Source organism: Halichondria panicea, chromosome 16 (genome assembly GCF_963675165.1).
Source record: "Halichondria panicea chromosome 16, odHalPani1.1, whole genome shotgun sequence".
Classification (NCBI taxonomy): domain Eukaryota; kingdom Metazoa; phylum Porifera; class Demospongiae; order Suberitida; family Halichondriidae; genus Halichondria; species Halichondria panicea.
This window is the reverse complement of record NC_087392.1, coordinates 1,627,013-1,643,637: the sequence shown is the minus strand read 5'-3', so window position 1 is coordinate 1,643,637 and position 16,625 is coordinate 1,627,013. Positions and strand designations below refer to the sequence as shown.

The 16,625-nt window shown below is 42.6% G+C and overlaps 1 protein-coding gene and 1 long non-coding RNA gene across 6 annotated transcripts in view; one reads left to right on the top strand and one right to left on the bottom strand.

Moving 5' to 3' along the window:
• The window catches only part of LOC135350661 (E3 ubiquitin-protein ligase HERC2-like), a 50,408-nt gene that overhangs the window by 15,974 nt on the left and 17,809 nt on the right, over positions 1-16,625 (top strand). For 2 of the 5 annotated variants that reach the window (XM_064549521.1, XM_064549519.1), the window contains exons 36-56: positions 4,495-4,683; positions 4,902-5,112; positions 5,268-5,408; positions 5,638-5,919; positions 6,086-6,399; positions 6,633-6,810; positions 6,969-7,225; positions 7,359-7,500; positions 7,703-8,401; positions 8,605-9,276; positions 9,445-9,573; positions 9,696-9,838; positions 10,023-10,151; positions 10,288-10,486; positions 10,596-10,816; positions 11,031-11,208; positions 11,412-11,665; positions 11,816-12,035; positions 12,189-12,476; positions 12,574-13,602; positions 13,766-14,193. The exons of 1 other annotated variant lie outside the window; for it this stretch is intronic. In XM_064549521.1, coding sequence (XP_064405591.1) covers positions 4,495-4,683; positions 4,902-5,112; positions 5,268-5,408; positions 5,638-5,919; positions 6,086-6,399; positions 6,633-6,810; positions 6,969-7,225; positions 7,359-7,500; positions 7,703-8,401; positions 8,605-9,276; positions 9,445-9,573; positions 9,696-9,838; positions 10,023-10,151; positions 10,288-10,486; positions 10,596-10,816; positions 11,031-11,208; positions 11,412-11,665; positions 11,816-12,035; positions 12,189-12,476; positions 12,574-13,602; positions 13,766-13,996 — 6,106 coding nt within the window. In that variant the 3' untranslated portion in view covers positions 13,997-14,193. Of the gene's footprint in view, positions 1-4,494; positions 4,684-4,901; positions 5,113-5,267; positions 5,409-5,637; positions 5,920-6,085; positions 6,400-6,632; positions 6,811-6,968; positions 7,226-7,358; positions 7,501-7,702; positions 8,402-8,604; positions 9,277-9,444; positions 9,574-9,695; positions 9,839-10,022; positions 10,152-10,287; positions 10,487-10,595; positions 10,817-11,030; positions 11,209-11,411; positions 11,666-11,815; positions 12,036-12,188; positions 12,477-12,573; positions 13,603-13,765; positions 14,194-14,553; positions 14,795-16,378; positions 16,531-16,625 lie in introns of those variants that run through there. 2 more of the 5 variants (XM_064549523.1, XM_064549522.1) reach the window with 2 other exon arrangements.
• On the bottom strand, positions 477-4,396 carry LOC135350705 (uncharacterized). The gene is made up of 3 exons (XR_010399237.1): positions 3,862-4,396; positions 1,981-3,785; positions 477-1,916 (listed from the first exon to the last, which is right to left on the bottom strand). It is a non-coding gene; the product is annotated as an uncharacterized LOC135350705 (long non-coding RNA).

Here is a 16,625-nt window from a genome sequence, read left to right as displayed (position 1 = left end):
TCAAAATATGTGCGAACTTTGTGAGGGTTGATAGCATGGTTAAAAGTGCAATATGGGATTAATCTTGCCAGTGCTTGTTATGTGTGCTATTAATCCCTTATTGCACGAGTAGCCATAATATTATTGATTTCTAATCATATGCTGAAGTTCTCTGCAGTTTTGGTTTCTATTTTTCCATGTTGACAGCCGAGGGTTTACATTTCAGTGCTCTTGTTAGGTTAGTACCCACAATCATGTACCATAATCAAGAGTGCATAAGAAGAGAAGAGTGTCGAACTACTGATACTTCTACAAACACTGTGCACAAAGTAACGTGACATCCTGTCAATTGCACGTGAGCAACTCGCAATTGATGACATTTTGCGCATAATTACGCAACACACAGAATTTGTTAATAGTGAGTAAAGAATACAAGTGAAGAGGATCAACTCGACTATTGTCTCTATTTAGATGATTTTTGTGAAGAGATCGTCTCCTATCAGTGTGCAGCTCCACAAGCTCTGAACGTTGAACGCGAACATTGAACAATTAATAGCTAGAATTGTTCGAAAACCACACCCCTAAAAACGTCACGGTTAACATTTACTAGGAGATTACTAGTAAATTTACAATGCTTTATCACGTGCGAGTCATGTTACTTTGTGCACAGTGTTTGTGTAGAAGTATCAGTAGTTCGACACTCTTCTCTTCTTATGCACTCTTGCCATAAGTAAGTAAACAATTTTTATAGTGTAGTGCTTATTGGTATAACATGATGTAATTACATGTATGTGTTCAAGTTAAGTGTCTACTAACTGAGTAATGTGTCTTTAAAATGTCTGACAACGACTTTTTAGAAGGAGTGGATCGGTCTCGTTTTCACTGCTCTTCCTCTCAGTTATTTCCAGATCACTGCCACTGTTTGTTGCGCTGTTCTTCTTTGACAATATTTTCTTGGTGAAATAGGCACCTAATATTGAGAATGTTGCAGAGCCAAAAGATAGTATAACTGTAGCAAGATTTGATGCATTATCATTCGTGGTTGAAGCCAATGTCAATAGAAATACCACCAAAAGCAAAACAATGGAAATCAGTGCTAAAAAGTAAACGAAACCTGTAAGGATTGCTTTCTTTTTATCTTTCGTGTTAGCAGTCCCATCACTTTCAGTCCTATTGCTTCCAGTCCCATTGCTTCCAGTCCCATCACTTTCATTCAATGTATGTATCTTTATTTGGACTGTGATGATGGTCACTAACGTTACAGCACTGGACAGCAGTGACACATAGAAGACCAATACAGATATCGTTTCGATTGGTGTAATTAAAAGCATCAAAAATGTTGGCAATACATTTAGACCAACCATATATGCGAAGTAGAAGAAGTTAGCAAAATATAGGAAATAAGCAAATTTGGAACAACAGGAGCAACAATTTTTTGCTGAGCTTGAGCATGAATGGTTTATATTGCATAGCTGTGGTTGTTTAAGAACAGTTGAGAGGCAGTGAGTTGTGATGGCTCCCCCTATAACAAATACAAAAAGGCCAACTGATATTTCCAATATTTTAAATATCCCATGCCACGCCAGAGTCGAATCTGTTAATGAAATCTTTCTTATATCATGGTCTGTTTCTTCCTGAATTCCATCAATGTAAATGTATATTTCATATACAATAATAGCGACATCAACAATGTTGACAAAGAAAGCTACAAATCCTAAGGAGAAGAACATTGCCCTGTTTAACTCAGCTCGTTCAGATTTGGAATTCAATAAATAATCCAGTACCTTCCAGGATATGCAAATTGCTGCTGTAGTTACAATCACTGTAATCACCGCTAAATACCAATTAAAAGAGTAGATATCACACGTGTATCCTTTCTCTTCATCCTTATATGATACTTTATCTGACTGTGTTTCTTTCCTTGCATACATTTTAAGCTGCACATGTATAAATATAGTTAATACATGACATTGTACAAGTAGGAAGTAAATAAGAACTTACCCATGGTGTGATATACTCAAGTGCATAAGTGGTTTCCTCTTTACTGAAGGTGTATTCAGTTATGTTTATGTGTAGGTGGCTTGGAATTGGAGTGTGACGACTTACTTCCATATGATAGGGATAAGTTAGTCCAGTGAAGAGTGTTTGAACCATATATGGGCTTGCTATTGTATGAACAGTGCTCTTGCACCAGCCTCTGACATCAAGGGTTATATTCCCATCTTGTCTAGGCCCGATAATATGATATCCGACCAAAAAGTTGGAAGCTGGACGTTGGTTGCTTGGGAAAAAAAGGGTCCTAAGTGCAAAAATGTTTGCTTCTTCATTGATTAAGGCTTCTTCAAATGTATCGATAATCTGCTCACACCTTTCAAACTCATCGTAAGTGCTACACAAATGTGTACAGCTACCTGTACCTATTAGTACAAGGAAAACTGCAAATGCTTGATATAGCTTCATTTTTTCTCTGGCTATATAGATTTAGATGGATGCAAACTTCTACTTATATATGCACGTACTGATCAAATTCAGTTGTTAAGTTGACATTTTTGATGATGAATTTTATTTGGTTATTCATATACTTATGTTGATTCTCGGTAACTACACGTAATTTTAGGTATAGCAAATGCATAGGTAAAGACACACTCATTAAGTTCCACACATTGCATTATGTCGTACAAGTAGTGCAATTCCAGTCTAGATAAGTTATAGTGCTCGCAATTATAGTCAGCAATTATATAGTCAGCAATTAAAGAATAAAAATTTTAAATCACGGTTTCTGGGAAACGTACATACAGCTGTTCACTGTCATTATATTCTATATCAATCTCACTATGTTCTTGTTGTTCTCCTTCTTCATTGTTTCCTGTCGCAATCTCACTATCATGTTGTTCTTCTTTGTTGGTTCCCGTCGTTTTGTATTTGAACAGTTTCTCCTTTGCTTTGTATCCAACAATTATAGACAGGATCGATGGGATTAGCGTAACAACGTAGGTTATCAGATCAGGACTCTCTTCGCTTGTGGCACTTAATAGCGTTACCATGTAAATCAATGTGAGAACACCTATTACTAATAGAAGCACTATTGAAGAAGTAAATCCAAGAAACGATTCTTTTGTCCATGTTTCACCTTGAAATCTACTGAGAATATAGAAGGAAAACCATAGTACAGTGGCACCAATATATGTTACAATGAACACTAATATGGAAATTGTCACCAGTGGTGCATTAAGTAGCATCAGAAACATTGGTGTGATGTTTGCTCCTTCTATTAAGACGAATGTAAAAAAGCTTGCAATAATGAATGGATAGAGCCATTTAATTTTGATGCAGCAGATGGAGAAAGTAGGTAGTTTAGTTGACTTGTTGCAACAGTAAAGCAAACTTTGTGTTATTATCGCTGTAATGATGAAAATGGCAATTGAAGCTATTATAGCTAGCCACCTTGTGTTAGTGTGCTGGTCAAGAAGACCTGTATTACTGCCGGGAGAAGCACGTTGTTGAGCCTTCACAAAAATATCTAGTACGATGATGTTCAACACAATCTCAGTGATGTTAAATAGGAAAGTTGTTATTCCTATTGAGAGAATAATTGACAAGTTCATCTTCTGCTCAAACTCGTCCATTTTTGATACGTGGTACATTTTCACAATCGCCAATATAACTATCCATAGTACTATGCATGCAGTGAGTATCACTAGAAGTAGGTTGAATGAACTGTGTTGACACAAATATCCCTTGTCCTTATTTGAAAGCAATTGCTGTGATATTTTCTCTCCCGACTCTAAAGTTGCATACCTCTGGAGCTGTGTGTGTGCAGTTTGTTCATTAATTTCTTATTATTGGTAGGTAAACATGTACATGTAATTTGGTTACACTCACCCACGGTGTTATGTATTGAACAGCATATCTGATATCTGTTTCATTGAATCCTCCTTCAATATTGTTGTTGCTAATGTTCAGAGACAGTCCTATATAGGATGGAAATAATATATGTTCGTTAATTTGCCCTTGAACATAGACCATCAATCCAGAGGATAGTGTTAGCATCATCCAAGAGCTAGCCTGTACTAAAACACTGGTCCTGCACCATTGTGTTATCGTATTAAAAGTGACATTTTCATGTAATTGCACGCGATAGAAAATGTATAAACTGCTTGATGGGTAGTCATTGCTTGGGAAAAGAGCGTCTCGTAGGATGAAGATGTTAGTGGAGTTAGCTATTAAAGCTTTCTCAAAAGTGTCAACCACTTGCTGTCTCCTCTCATAGTCACGAAAATAGCTTAATTGGCCAGCACACTGACTGCCAAGAAACAAAAGGCAAATGGCAGAAAACAAGCACTGAAGTCTCATGGCTTCAACCTTTACTTGTAACTTAACTATTAAACTGAACCAACTTAGGCAATGTTTACTGTACTGTGTTGAGTTGGCAGATTCCACAGCTATAATTATGAATACTTGTACTGCACGTGCAATCGTAATCATTATAATATTCATCACCCCACACACACACAGATGCAATGGATGTGGCATGTTCCCGATTGAGGGGGTCCGCTACCATTGTCAGGTGTGTGCTGACTTTGATTTCTGTCAGAACTGCTTCTACAAGGGACAGTCTCACAACCATGCCTTCGAGAGGACCGATGATCAGGGACAAGCAGCTGTCTACGTGGGGTCACCAAGGTCACGCAAGAGGGCTCTCAAGTAAGGAATTGTGTGTACCATATATCACGCACAATTAGTAACTACTGTGCTTGCTTTGGATACAATGCACAGTTTTGTGTGTGGTGTGCCTGTTCAGCTCTACTTGGAGAACAGCAACCTAATTTTACCCATACACACACACATGCACCCACACCCACCCACACACACACACACACACACACACACACACACACACTCGCACACACACCCACACACAGACGTAAGAAGAAGAAGATGCGAGGTGGTTCAGTGGTGATGGACTGGGACCAGATTGTGCGTCACCTCTCAGTCTCTAGCAACGAGAACCAGACCTATCGTCTCATCGATGGCAACCACAGCACCTACTGGCAGTCCAGTGGCCCTCAGGGCAAACACTGGGTACGACTTGAGCTCCAACGAAACATCCTAATTGAGCAGCTGGCAATACAGGTGAAGAGTGAAGGAGAATTGCATATAAAATGTTACATTTGGGCCTGATTTGTCTAATTTTGTTGCCCATAGTTTTGTTGGCCATGAATTTTAGCCACTAACATTTTATACTGTTATATATATTTTTTTAATGATCTTCTATGTATTCTGTGCAGGTTGAGCAGAGTGACAGTAGCTACATGCCCAGTGTGGTGGCAGTGCTGGCAGGGAACAGCATCGGATTACTCAAGGAGATTAAGCAAGTTTCAGTCTCCTCCACTTGCAGAGAGTGTATTCTCGTCAGTGGACTCACTGAGGTAAGAGGAGGGGGGTATAGTAATGGTGTTCCTACCTTGAAGAGCATGTACCCTTTGAGCTGTACTACTCTACATGAATTGAATTTCAAGTATCACCGCCATGTACATGTAGTACTAAACTTTGAGCACACTTGACTAATTGTGTACTGTACTGTACCTTTATTGTGCTGTATGCTGTGCTGTGTATATCCCATAGTTCACGTCAGCTAACTGCATTTCCCCCACCCAGTTCTACTCCATCATGGAGATAGTGGTCCGGTCTTGCAAGAGTGGTGGCATTGATGTCAAGATCCACGGAGTGAGTGTGATTGGACGCGTGGACATGAATGAAGACGAGGTGGCGGCTAGCTTCTCCTTCCTCACTGTCGACGAATCAGAATCCAAAGAGAGTGGTCTAGTCCGCAAGCAACGGAGGAAGATGGAGGGCGGGGCAGACAGTCACTCTAATAAAGTGTTTGTGTGGGGCCTCAACGATCGAACTCAGCTAGGCAGTGGAAACTCAGACTCTAAGGTATGCACATGTGTAATGCTCTAGTTACATGTACTTTAGTACATGTAGTTCGGACTGATTAAGCTGTGTAACAGATCGATCGAGCTTTGACTTCAACTTTGTTTACTATTAAGCATCATCAAAATAATAAGTCAGTTCTAGTTGGTATAATTCTCCCTCCTCACAGGTGAAGAGTCCATATGAGAGCCATGCTCTAGCCAAGCTCCACCCAATTCAACTCGTTGGAGGCTCTAAAACTCTCTTCATAGTCTCTCAAGATGGGAAGGTGTATGCCAGTGGGGAGGGCACCAATGGCCGCCTGGGAGTGGGGGGACTGACTGATGTAGCTGTCCCTAAGATCATTGGTGACCTGACAACCTATGTTGTGAGGAAGGTGGCAGTTAGCACAGGAGGGAGACATGCAATGGCCCTCACTGCAGATGGCAAAGTCTTCTCCTGGGGTGACGGAGAGTACGGGCAGCTGGGACTGGGAGACAACAAGTACGTGGTGATGTGTTTTTAAGCATGATTTTCTTCATGTAGCGTTAGATAAAGCTTTCATAAAATTATAATTTTTGTTATTTTAGTTACAGAGCTGATTCGAAACGAAGGGGCCTACATGTACATAAAAATAATATCAGATAGCTCCAATCTTTTGTTTGTTTCTCGGTTTAGCCTAATATGTTTTTACACCAAAATGTATGTCATGTACGGCCTTTCTTTTCTCTCTCCAGGAGTTACGATCGTCCCAAGATGATCCAGAGCCTCCAAGGCAAGCACGTCAAGGAGATATCGTGTGGCAGCAACTACTCTGCAGCCATTACGTCAAACGGAGAGCTGTACACGTGGGGACAGGGTGCTCATGGGAGACTGGGTCACGGAGACAAGGCCAACCAGCCAAAGCCTAAACTGGTTAGTCTCACCTAAGGGAATAAAACGCTCAAAATTAGAGTTTTGCTCTGCCTACCTTGTAGTGCATGTACCTCTCGAGTTTACCTACTTAAGTACTTGCTCTTTGCTCACTGATCACTCGTGCATTAAAACAATTCCGTTCGTGTATTGCTGTATAGGTTCGTGAGCTTGAGAAGTTGCGTATGGCGTGTGTGGCGTGTGGCTCTAGAGATGCTCAAACTCTGGCTGCCGCAGAAAATGGATCACTGTGGAGTTGGGGGGACGGTAGCTATGGGAAACTTGGCAAGGGTGAACTCAAGGGTTCAAAGAGTCCTTCCATGGTCAAGAACTTTACCTTAGAGGGGGGAATATCTCAGTTGGAGTGTGGCAGTCAGTTCTCTGTCCTGCTCACCAAGGAAGGAAAGGTGTACACATGGTGAGTGTAAATCACATGTTTGGTAAAGTGAAGATGTCTTTGACTGCCCACAACTTAACCGTAGATTGTAATGCAACACCTATTATATTGATGAATCCAAACAGTCATTAAAGTCTTGATTCTCTTGTTACAGGGGCAAGGGTGACTATTATCGCCTGGGCACAGACAGCACGGCTCATGTGAGGGAGCCTCAGCTGGTGGAGTCCCTCACTAAGAAGGTGGTGCAGGTGGCAGTCGGTTCACTGCACATTCTGGCACTCACTGAGAACGGAGAGGTGAGTAGTGGTTAGCAAAATGCACCTCATTTGTTTTGATTAGCTGATAGAATGGGTGCCCTTTGCCATTACCAACGGATAACGTACAACTGAAATCCTCTGTACATGCAGCGTGTTTATATTATAAGATTTACTATAGTATCTATATATTTGCATTGCGTGTGTTCCTTACTTCTAAAGCTGTTGTCTGCTTGTACTGCAGGTGTATGCCTGGGGGGACAATGAACACGGACAACAAGGCAACGGTAACACCATCAGCAATCGTAAACCACAGCAAGTCATACTACTCAAAGACCACCGAATCACAAAGATAGCATGTGGCTCCTCTCACAGCATAGCCTTTGCTACTGGCATGCCTCAAAACGCTGGAGAGTTCACTCCTATATCTTTCAGCACTACTCAAGACTCACTAGGCACCTCCCTCATGATTCGCAAGTCAACGGAAGACACACACATACAGGATGAACTCAAACGACCTTCACTCACAAAGATCATCCTCTCACTGACCACACCCTCCAAACAACAAGAGTCACTGGCACATGTACTCACTGCACTGCAGATTGCCTACGCCAGGGACGCTATTGTGAGCTCGTTAGGAGGCGTGGCCAGTGCCGCACAGGAGAGGGAGGAGGACAAGCCGACTGATCAACATGATGTCGTGGAAATTACAGGAGTCCTCCCCATGTCCACAGAGTCTAAAACAAGTGAACTCTCGGCAGAAGTACCTAAAAAGAAAGTTCATATTCCGTCTGGTCTGGATGATTTTACGCGACTACTGACAGTGGAGGATGCTCGGGTAATGGTGGACCTGCTCAAACTAGCTGTGGCCAATAGAGTGGGTGAGAAGGGCAAGGAGACACTGGGGGCTGTGCTCACGGCCATGGGGAAATCTAATGCAGAGGTACGTTGATCATATGATTAGCGATAGTCTCGAATTAATATTATGGTTTGATACATGTACGTGTACGTTGTTGTGAAATTATTTGTGTTTTAGTTACATGTACTGTAAGGCATTGTGCAGTATACTGCAGCATGCACGTGTGGTACAATACATGTATAATTATGTGTGCTAACATTGATCTTGGTGTCATCGTTTCTCCTCAGGTGGCTAGTATGCTGATGGAGCTGTGTATCAGTGAGCTGGAAGACGTCTCTCGTGAGCCTCAACTCAGTGAGTCCCCTCAGCCTATCATCCAGGAGAGCCCTCATCCTTACCCCGATGATGCCACACTATCGAATACGTGTCGCATCCCAGGGGCTGAGGCTCTTATCGTGAACTTTGACACCCGATGTTCAACAGAGAGAAGACACGATGTGCTGGTTATTAAAGACGGAAGTGGGACAGTCAGCAATGTACGCTCGGGGAGAGAGGCGGTTGATTGGTCGCAGGATATTCGAATCGTCGGTGACGAACTATCATGGGCATTCAAGAGTGATGGCTCTGTGAATGGGTGGGGCTTCAGATTCACTGTCCACCCCCTCATGCCTAAGAAGTCATCAGGAGGCAACCTTCTCTCCGATCGGGCCCTTCAATCACGACCGTCCATTGATCTCGTGACAAGTCTCCTTGATTTCCAACTAGGTCGTAGTCGCAGTAAGGACTCCATTATGCGTCTTGGCTCTGCCCTTGCCTCTTGTGCTCAGATGAACATGCTTGATGCCCAGCAGAGAATGTGGGCCATTCAACAACTGAGGAAGCTCTTCAACTCGTGTGTGAGCAAGCAGCTGTGTGTGGGGGCCAGGGGCACTTGCTGTCCACTCAAGCAACTCAAACAGGTGACTATTGTCTTAGCTACTCTCGCTGTAATCCTTTTGTACTTACTTTGTGTTTACTGTTAGCCAGTTGTTGCTGAAATTGTATGATTTGTGCACTACTGTTTTCGGCTGCTATGTAGTTTGTCTTCAATTATTTTTATGTCACTCTCTCTTTCTCTTTTTCTCTAGTCTGGTGGTAGCATGTCCTCATTGATGTCTCTGGTAAAGGGCATGCCTGAGGCCCTCCACAAACAGTACAACTTTGAGGTATCCCACGTCACAGGAGGGTCACAACTTCTACACAGCCCTTTCCTACAGGTACTGTATGCAGCTATAATGCCTTTGTTTGTGGTACTTTTATGTATCAGCATTGTTTGCATGATAATAATTATGAGTTAGATATAGAGTGTTCCAAAATCAGACGCTACTAATTTTCTTAGTCTGTGGTTGGCCTGTCGAGTGATGTGGAGCTGGACACAATGGACTGCTGTAAGGACGTCACCAAGTGGACATGGTTCAACCAGTACTGTCTGGCTGCTCGCATGGCAAAGTCACTGCAGAACAGAACACCAATCCCAGCCAAGTAAGCTATTCAGTTACATAGCTGTTATAATAATTATGAACATGCATTGTAGTTTTTAGCTTCTCCAACAGATTCATAAGTGTGCCTTCATGTTGAGTACTGTTTGAAAATTTACGTACATGCAGTACAGTGAACGTACATGTATGTCCTAGTTGTCAAGGTGACCTGTGTGTTGTTTATACAGGTGCCTTCTTGAGGTGCATGATAGGATTGGGTCTCTCAAGGCCTCTACTGAAGAGGAGAGCAAAGAGCATGAAAATCACGAGCTGTTCAAATACGAGCACGACAAACAGCTGCTCCTGTGGAAACAGAGGTAATGTCAGAACTACATGTAGAGTAAAATCAATTATATGTTGCTACGGGGGGGGGGGGATGTTTGAATCACAAACCTGGGAAGTATTATAATACAGTGTACACCAAGCAGTACCTACATCATATGCTCATTGCAGGTACCCGAAGGACTGGAACATTCCTCTAACAAACACGATATCCATCTACGGATGGGGTCACAACCATCGCGGTCAGTTGGGGGGCGTTGAGGGGAACAAAGTGAAACTCCCTCGTCTGCTAGATAACTTCTCTGAGCTCTCACCACTCCAGCTTGTAGGGGGAGAGCAAACACTCTTTGCTGTCACAACAGATGGAAAGGTACAGATCGAGCTGTAGTAGTATCGGTTGCAATTGTAATTTGTAGATTTATCTTTTTAGTGACCTTAGGGTTAAAAGACATTATAATGAGCATTATTATTGTCTGTAGGTTTACGCATCTGGTTATGGTGCCTATGGTCGTCTTGGTACTGGTAGCCTGGAAAACGTAGCCAACCCGACCCTAATCTCCTCTCTGGCTACTCGAGGGGTTGTGGTGAAGAAGCTGGCCGTTCACTCTGGAGGCAAGCATTGTCTGGCCCTCACTGACGAGGGGGTGGTCTATGCCTGGGGAGAGGGGGATGATGGGAAACTGGGACTCGGAGGAACAGTGTACGTTGTCTCATTTACAAAATCATGTTTCTTCCAAATACCTTAGTATTTTATTTGGCGATTCTATACATCTACTAACTTCCTACATTGTAAACATTTTCTCGGTATCTAGAATGTCATTGGTGCTACCTCCAATACATTTGCATTTTAAATTTTATTTGCTGGATACATGTAATTTAGCAGTGTTCACAATTCCTCTATTTTCTCCTTGCAGTAACTGTGACTCCCCTCAGCTGATAGAGTCTCTGAAGGGTAAGAAGGTGGTGGAGGTGGCCTGTGGAGCCTCTCACAGTGGCTGTATCCTTGACGATGGCACTCTATACACCTGGGGCAAGGGGAGATACGGCAGACTGGGTCACAACGATCATGAGCCACAGTACAGACCAAAACAGGTCAGCATTTTTTTAAGTATTTACTCCTTACGGTACATGCACATGTCACCTAGTATCCTCAGGGGCTTGTAAGATAATTCTGCAATGTCAAATGAGCTTTATTTCCTTGACAATCTTTACCACGTAGATTCGAATGTTTCTATTCTAAACCTTGTCTTGTACACATACAATTACGTCGTTGTCCATTGCATCCATATGTATAGGTGATGGCACTGAAGGGAGAGCATGTGACATGTCTGGCACTAGGCAGTGGTGACGCCCAATCCCTGTGTGGTACTCGCAGTGACCATGTCTACTCTTGGGGGGACGGAGACTACGGGAAGCTTGGCCGAGACGAAAATGGCGGCTGTAAGGTCCCCAAAAAGATCGACTCACTTCATGGAAAGGGGGTCATGAAGTTGATGTGTGGATCTCAGTTCTCTGTTGCCCTCACCAACAAAGGCCACGTCTATACATGGTACGTATGTCTGTATTATATAGCTGTGTGAAGTCCAAATCTATGCAAATAACCTCCAGTGTACTTATTGTTATAAGTATCCATGTAAGAACAGCTCATGCTGTAGCTTCTAACTGTACTGACATTATTGTGATTCTAATTATATCACAGGGGCAAGGGGGACTACTTCCGTCTCGGTCATGGCGATGATTCCCACCAGCGTACTCCCAAGCGTGTCCTTGGTCCTCTGGCGTACAAGAATGTGGTTGACTTGGCGTGTGGGTCTCTGCACTGTGTGGTGTGTACAGAGGATGGGAAAGCCTTCACCTGGGGTGACAATGATGAGGGACAGATTGGCAATGATACCACTGTAGCCTGCAGAGAACCTCATGTGAGTAGCAATTTCATTTCATTTAGCAATTTTTCAAGTACTTAAGGGGTTGGTGATCCAAGCTTTTGTGATCATAGAAGAGATTTCAAACTCGAAAAGATGCTACACTAGATCAGATCATGCTTTATACATGTACATGCCCTTCCTATACAGGAGCTCCGTATTCCTGATGAGGTCCACATTGATCATGTGACGTGTGGCTCTGCTCACAGTGTGGCCTGGTCTTCCATACGCCGCAAAATAGTGTGTCAGCTGCCAGACAAGGTTCCCATGGAGTTCAACCATCTACAAGGCATTTCAATGCCCGTCCTCAGAAACCGGTTGATCCTGTTACACCAGTTCTCCCACCTCTTCTGTAAGAGTCTCGCTCTATTTGGAGTACACGATGGAACCTTCGAAGGATTTGAGAAACTCAGATGCATTCTTCTATCCAATGCAAAAGTTAGTAGCACGTAATTTGTTTTGGAGCTCACTGTAATTGATGTTTATTGCAGTGATTATACTGTATTACCATAATTATTGTATCTCCACCTCTTAGGAAAATGCCTTCAAACGAGTCATCAAGGCCACTATGACCCAAGGCAAACAGCATGGACCAGTCATAGAGCTCAACCGTGTCCAAGTCAAGAGATCACGTACGAGAGGAGGCCTGGCAGGTCCCGAGGGATTGAATTCTGTATTTGGTCAGATGTGCTCCAAGTGGAGTATTGTGGGCAGTGAAGACCTCCTCCTTCCTCACAGAATCTGGAAGGTCAAGTTTGTAGGAGAGAGTGTCGATGATTGTGGAGGAGGCTACTCTGAGTCCATCGCTGAAATGTGTGATGAGCTCCAAAACGGATCAGTCCCGCTACTCATGCAGACTCCCAATGGACGAGATGACGCTGGAGTCAATCGTGATTGCTTCATCATTAACCCTGCAGCCAACTCTCATATACACACCAACATGTTTAGATTCCTCGGAGCTTTAATGGGAATCGCTGTTCGATCCGGCTCACCAATAAATTTGAACCTTGCCCCGCCTGTTTGGAAACAACTTGTTGGACTTCCGCTAACCCTTGCAGACCTCTCTGAGATCGATAGTGACTACGTCCAAGGTTTGCTCTTCATTAGAGACAACCCTGAAACATTCTCCGGCATTGAGTTCACAGCACCAAGTGCAACTGGCTACGAAGTTCGATTACATCACTCCTGGACTCACGTAACACCCGAAAACAGTGAAGAATATGTTCGTCTCTCTATGCATCTTCGTCTGCACGAATATGATGCTCAGATTCAAGCAATGAGAGAAGGAATGGCTAAAGTGATCCCTGTTCCACTGCTCTCTCTGTTTACTGGGCCAGAACTTGAAACTATGGTGTGTGGTAGCACCGAGATATCCATACAGCTGCTCAAGTCCGTCACAACGTACAAGGGGATCGATGCGACGGCATCTCTGGTTCGCTGGTTCTGGGAGGTGATGGAAAATTTCAATCAAAGTGAGAGGTCTCTGTTCCTGAGGTTTGTGTGGGGACGGACGAGGCTGCCCAGGACAGCTGCAGACTTTAGAGGAAGAGATTTCGTTCTTCAGGTTAGTATAATTTTATATACACTTAAAACGCAATGCTACAAATTGCCTATACGTGCCTGCATACATACTGTACGAAGTACCTTCTTTTGTTCCCTAAATAGGAAGTTTTTAGGCGATTACTCACCTCAATCATACAAACATCTACTTCTTGTTTCCATCACAGGTTCTGGACAAATACCACCCCCCTGACTACTACCTGCCCGAATCCTACACTTGCTTCTTCCTACTCAAGATCCCACGCTACTCGTGCAAACCAGTACTGGAGGAGAAGCTTCGCTATGCCATCAACTTCTGCAAGTCTATCGACACAGATGATTACGCTAGAGTGGGGCTACAAGAGGGACTGGGCTTCATGGGGGACGAAGATGATGATACAGTTGCCGAGGAATCATAAACTAACTGTACCCTTGTTTGTGTGTGTGTGTGTTGTGTTCACATCATCAAGCTAAGATTCTCTTAATTAAAATTTTAATTGTTAACCCATCCATCGTTGTCTTTTGTACATGTTTGTAAATTCATCATGTTTCTAATTGTATGCACTTTAATACAAAGATGTACATGTAGAGATTAACATTGTGTTTGAAACATAAATTGAAAGTGATATTAAAGCTAGAATAATTAATGTTCTTTTGCCATTGTCCTCCTTTCTTTCAAAGGGGTTGCTCCATATACCTTTATCCCTGCATGCAGATTGGGAGTATAGTGTATAATTATTAATACAAGTACATGCACTTATTACCCATGAAATAATACATGATTCATGTATTATTTCATGGGAGGTAACAAGTGTCATGTCATGAACCTCCAGGCTCTGCTCCAATTAAGCTGCATGGACATCTTGTCTCGTATAACTTTTGTTTTTCTTCCTACACAAGCTAGGTAAAGCTCTGTGTGTGTGTGTTTATTTGTGTTGATATTGATTCCTTCTCATCACCTCATTCCACTCCACAGGAGATCCAGAGCAGCAGCTTGGAGCGGCTCATAGCCTGGCTATTGGACCACACTAACATCGAGGTACCGGACCTTGAGTCCAACACCAAGGATACCCCACCACTACCACCACCACCGGCCCAACCTCCTATTATCACGACAACAGAGGAGGTCAGCGAGGAGAGAGGAGACGCTGTGATGGTGTACGAGAGCTCATCTGATTCCAGTGGCAGCTCAGACCAGGGGGAGACTGACCCTGAGGGTGAGTGTTATCAAGTATGACCATCAGTGTTCTCAGGTTTTTCCGGTAACTGTGTACAGATACATGCAGCTAGCTGCATGTACACATCATTTATTACTTCCAACATTATGTATTTGCTAGTGTTTTCTAGAGGTTAGATTCTATTTTAGTACTGGAGTATATGGGGGGTGATCAGTGCCAAAACCTCCAGCTTTTTTATTTAGTACTAAAATCATTTGCATAGTGAAGTTCTACATACAAATGACGCGCTCTCTCTTATTTGCATGTGAAGTTCTACACACAAATGATACTCTCATTTGCATAGTGAAGTTCTACATACAAATGACGCGCTCTCTCTTATTTGCATGGTGAAGTTCTACATACAATGATACTCTCATTTGCATGGTGAAGTTCTACATACAAATGATACTCTCATTTGCATGGTGAAGTTCTACATACAAATGATACTTTCATTTGCATGGTGAAGTTCTACATACAAATGATACTCTCATTTGCATGGTGAAGTTCTACATACAAATGATACTTTCATTTGCATGGTGAAGTTCTACATACAAATGATACTCTCATTTGCATGGTGAAGCTCTACATACAAAAGATACTCTCGCATTTGCTACTCCCCTTTTCACCTAAGAAAAGGCTCAGGGGAGAGAGTAATTTTTTTTAACTCCGTTATTGGACACGCCCACTTATGTGACCAAAAAGGATTGCCACATGAGCGGGCGTGTCCAACACGTAGTTGATATGTTAATTAAAATGTCCGTCTATACTATAATGTTAATTGTGTCCTCCTTCAATATGCCACTATAAATTTACAGTTGTCCTATAGGGGCATGCGTGAAGAATGTCACGCTCCCACAATGTTAACGTCCTAACAACTCGCGTGCCACCACTCACGCATGTACTATTTCTGTTGCTATATAGCCTCGAGTATAAAATACATTTCTGACGGTCTGGGATCAAAGCTGAATAAACACCCACACATTATGTAGTGGTTTGTTCTAATTGTATTCCAACCTTCCCTTTTTCATCCGAGCCCTTCCTTACAGATGAAAAAGGGAGTGGTTTTAAGTTAATGCAAATATATATGAGAGTGTACATGTCATTGTAAAACTAACAAAGCTTATCATTTGCCATGCAGCGTTATTTGTATGTAGAACTTCTCATTTGTATGTAGAACTTTCATCGTATGTAGAACTTCACCATGCAAATAAGAGTATCATTTGTATGTAGAACTTCACCATGCAAATAAGAGTATCATTTGTATGTAGAACTTCACCATGCAAATAAGAGTATCATTTGTATGTAGAACTTCACCATGCAAATAAGAGTATCATTTGTATGTAGTAGAACTTCACCATGCAAATGCGTGTCATTTGTATGTAGAACTTCACCATGCAAATGAGAGTATCATTTGTATGTAGAACTTCACATGCAAATAAGAGAGAGCGTGTCATTTGTATGTAGAACTTTACCATGCAAATAATTTTAGTACTAAATAAAAAGAACTGGAGGTTTTGGCACTGATCACCCCCCATAGGAGTAAGTGTGTTTAAATGGTTGTATTCACTGTTTCTTTCTCCTTAGCAGATGACAAGAGCTTCAAGAGTCGCGAGGATTTCTCCAGTGGTGATGAGTATGCCCACTATGTGAGAGACAGTATCAGTATGGGCATGATGGTGCGCTGCTGTGAGGGCTATGAGGAGGTGCGCCTCGGGGACATCGGACGTGTCATGAAGGTAGGTGTACCATTGTGTCATGTTTCTAATTGAAGCCATCTATATTATAATTATGTGCGACATTTGGACATTTGGCCAATTTGTTTTTGTGCCGA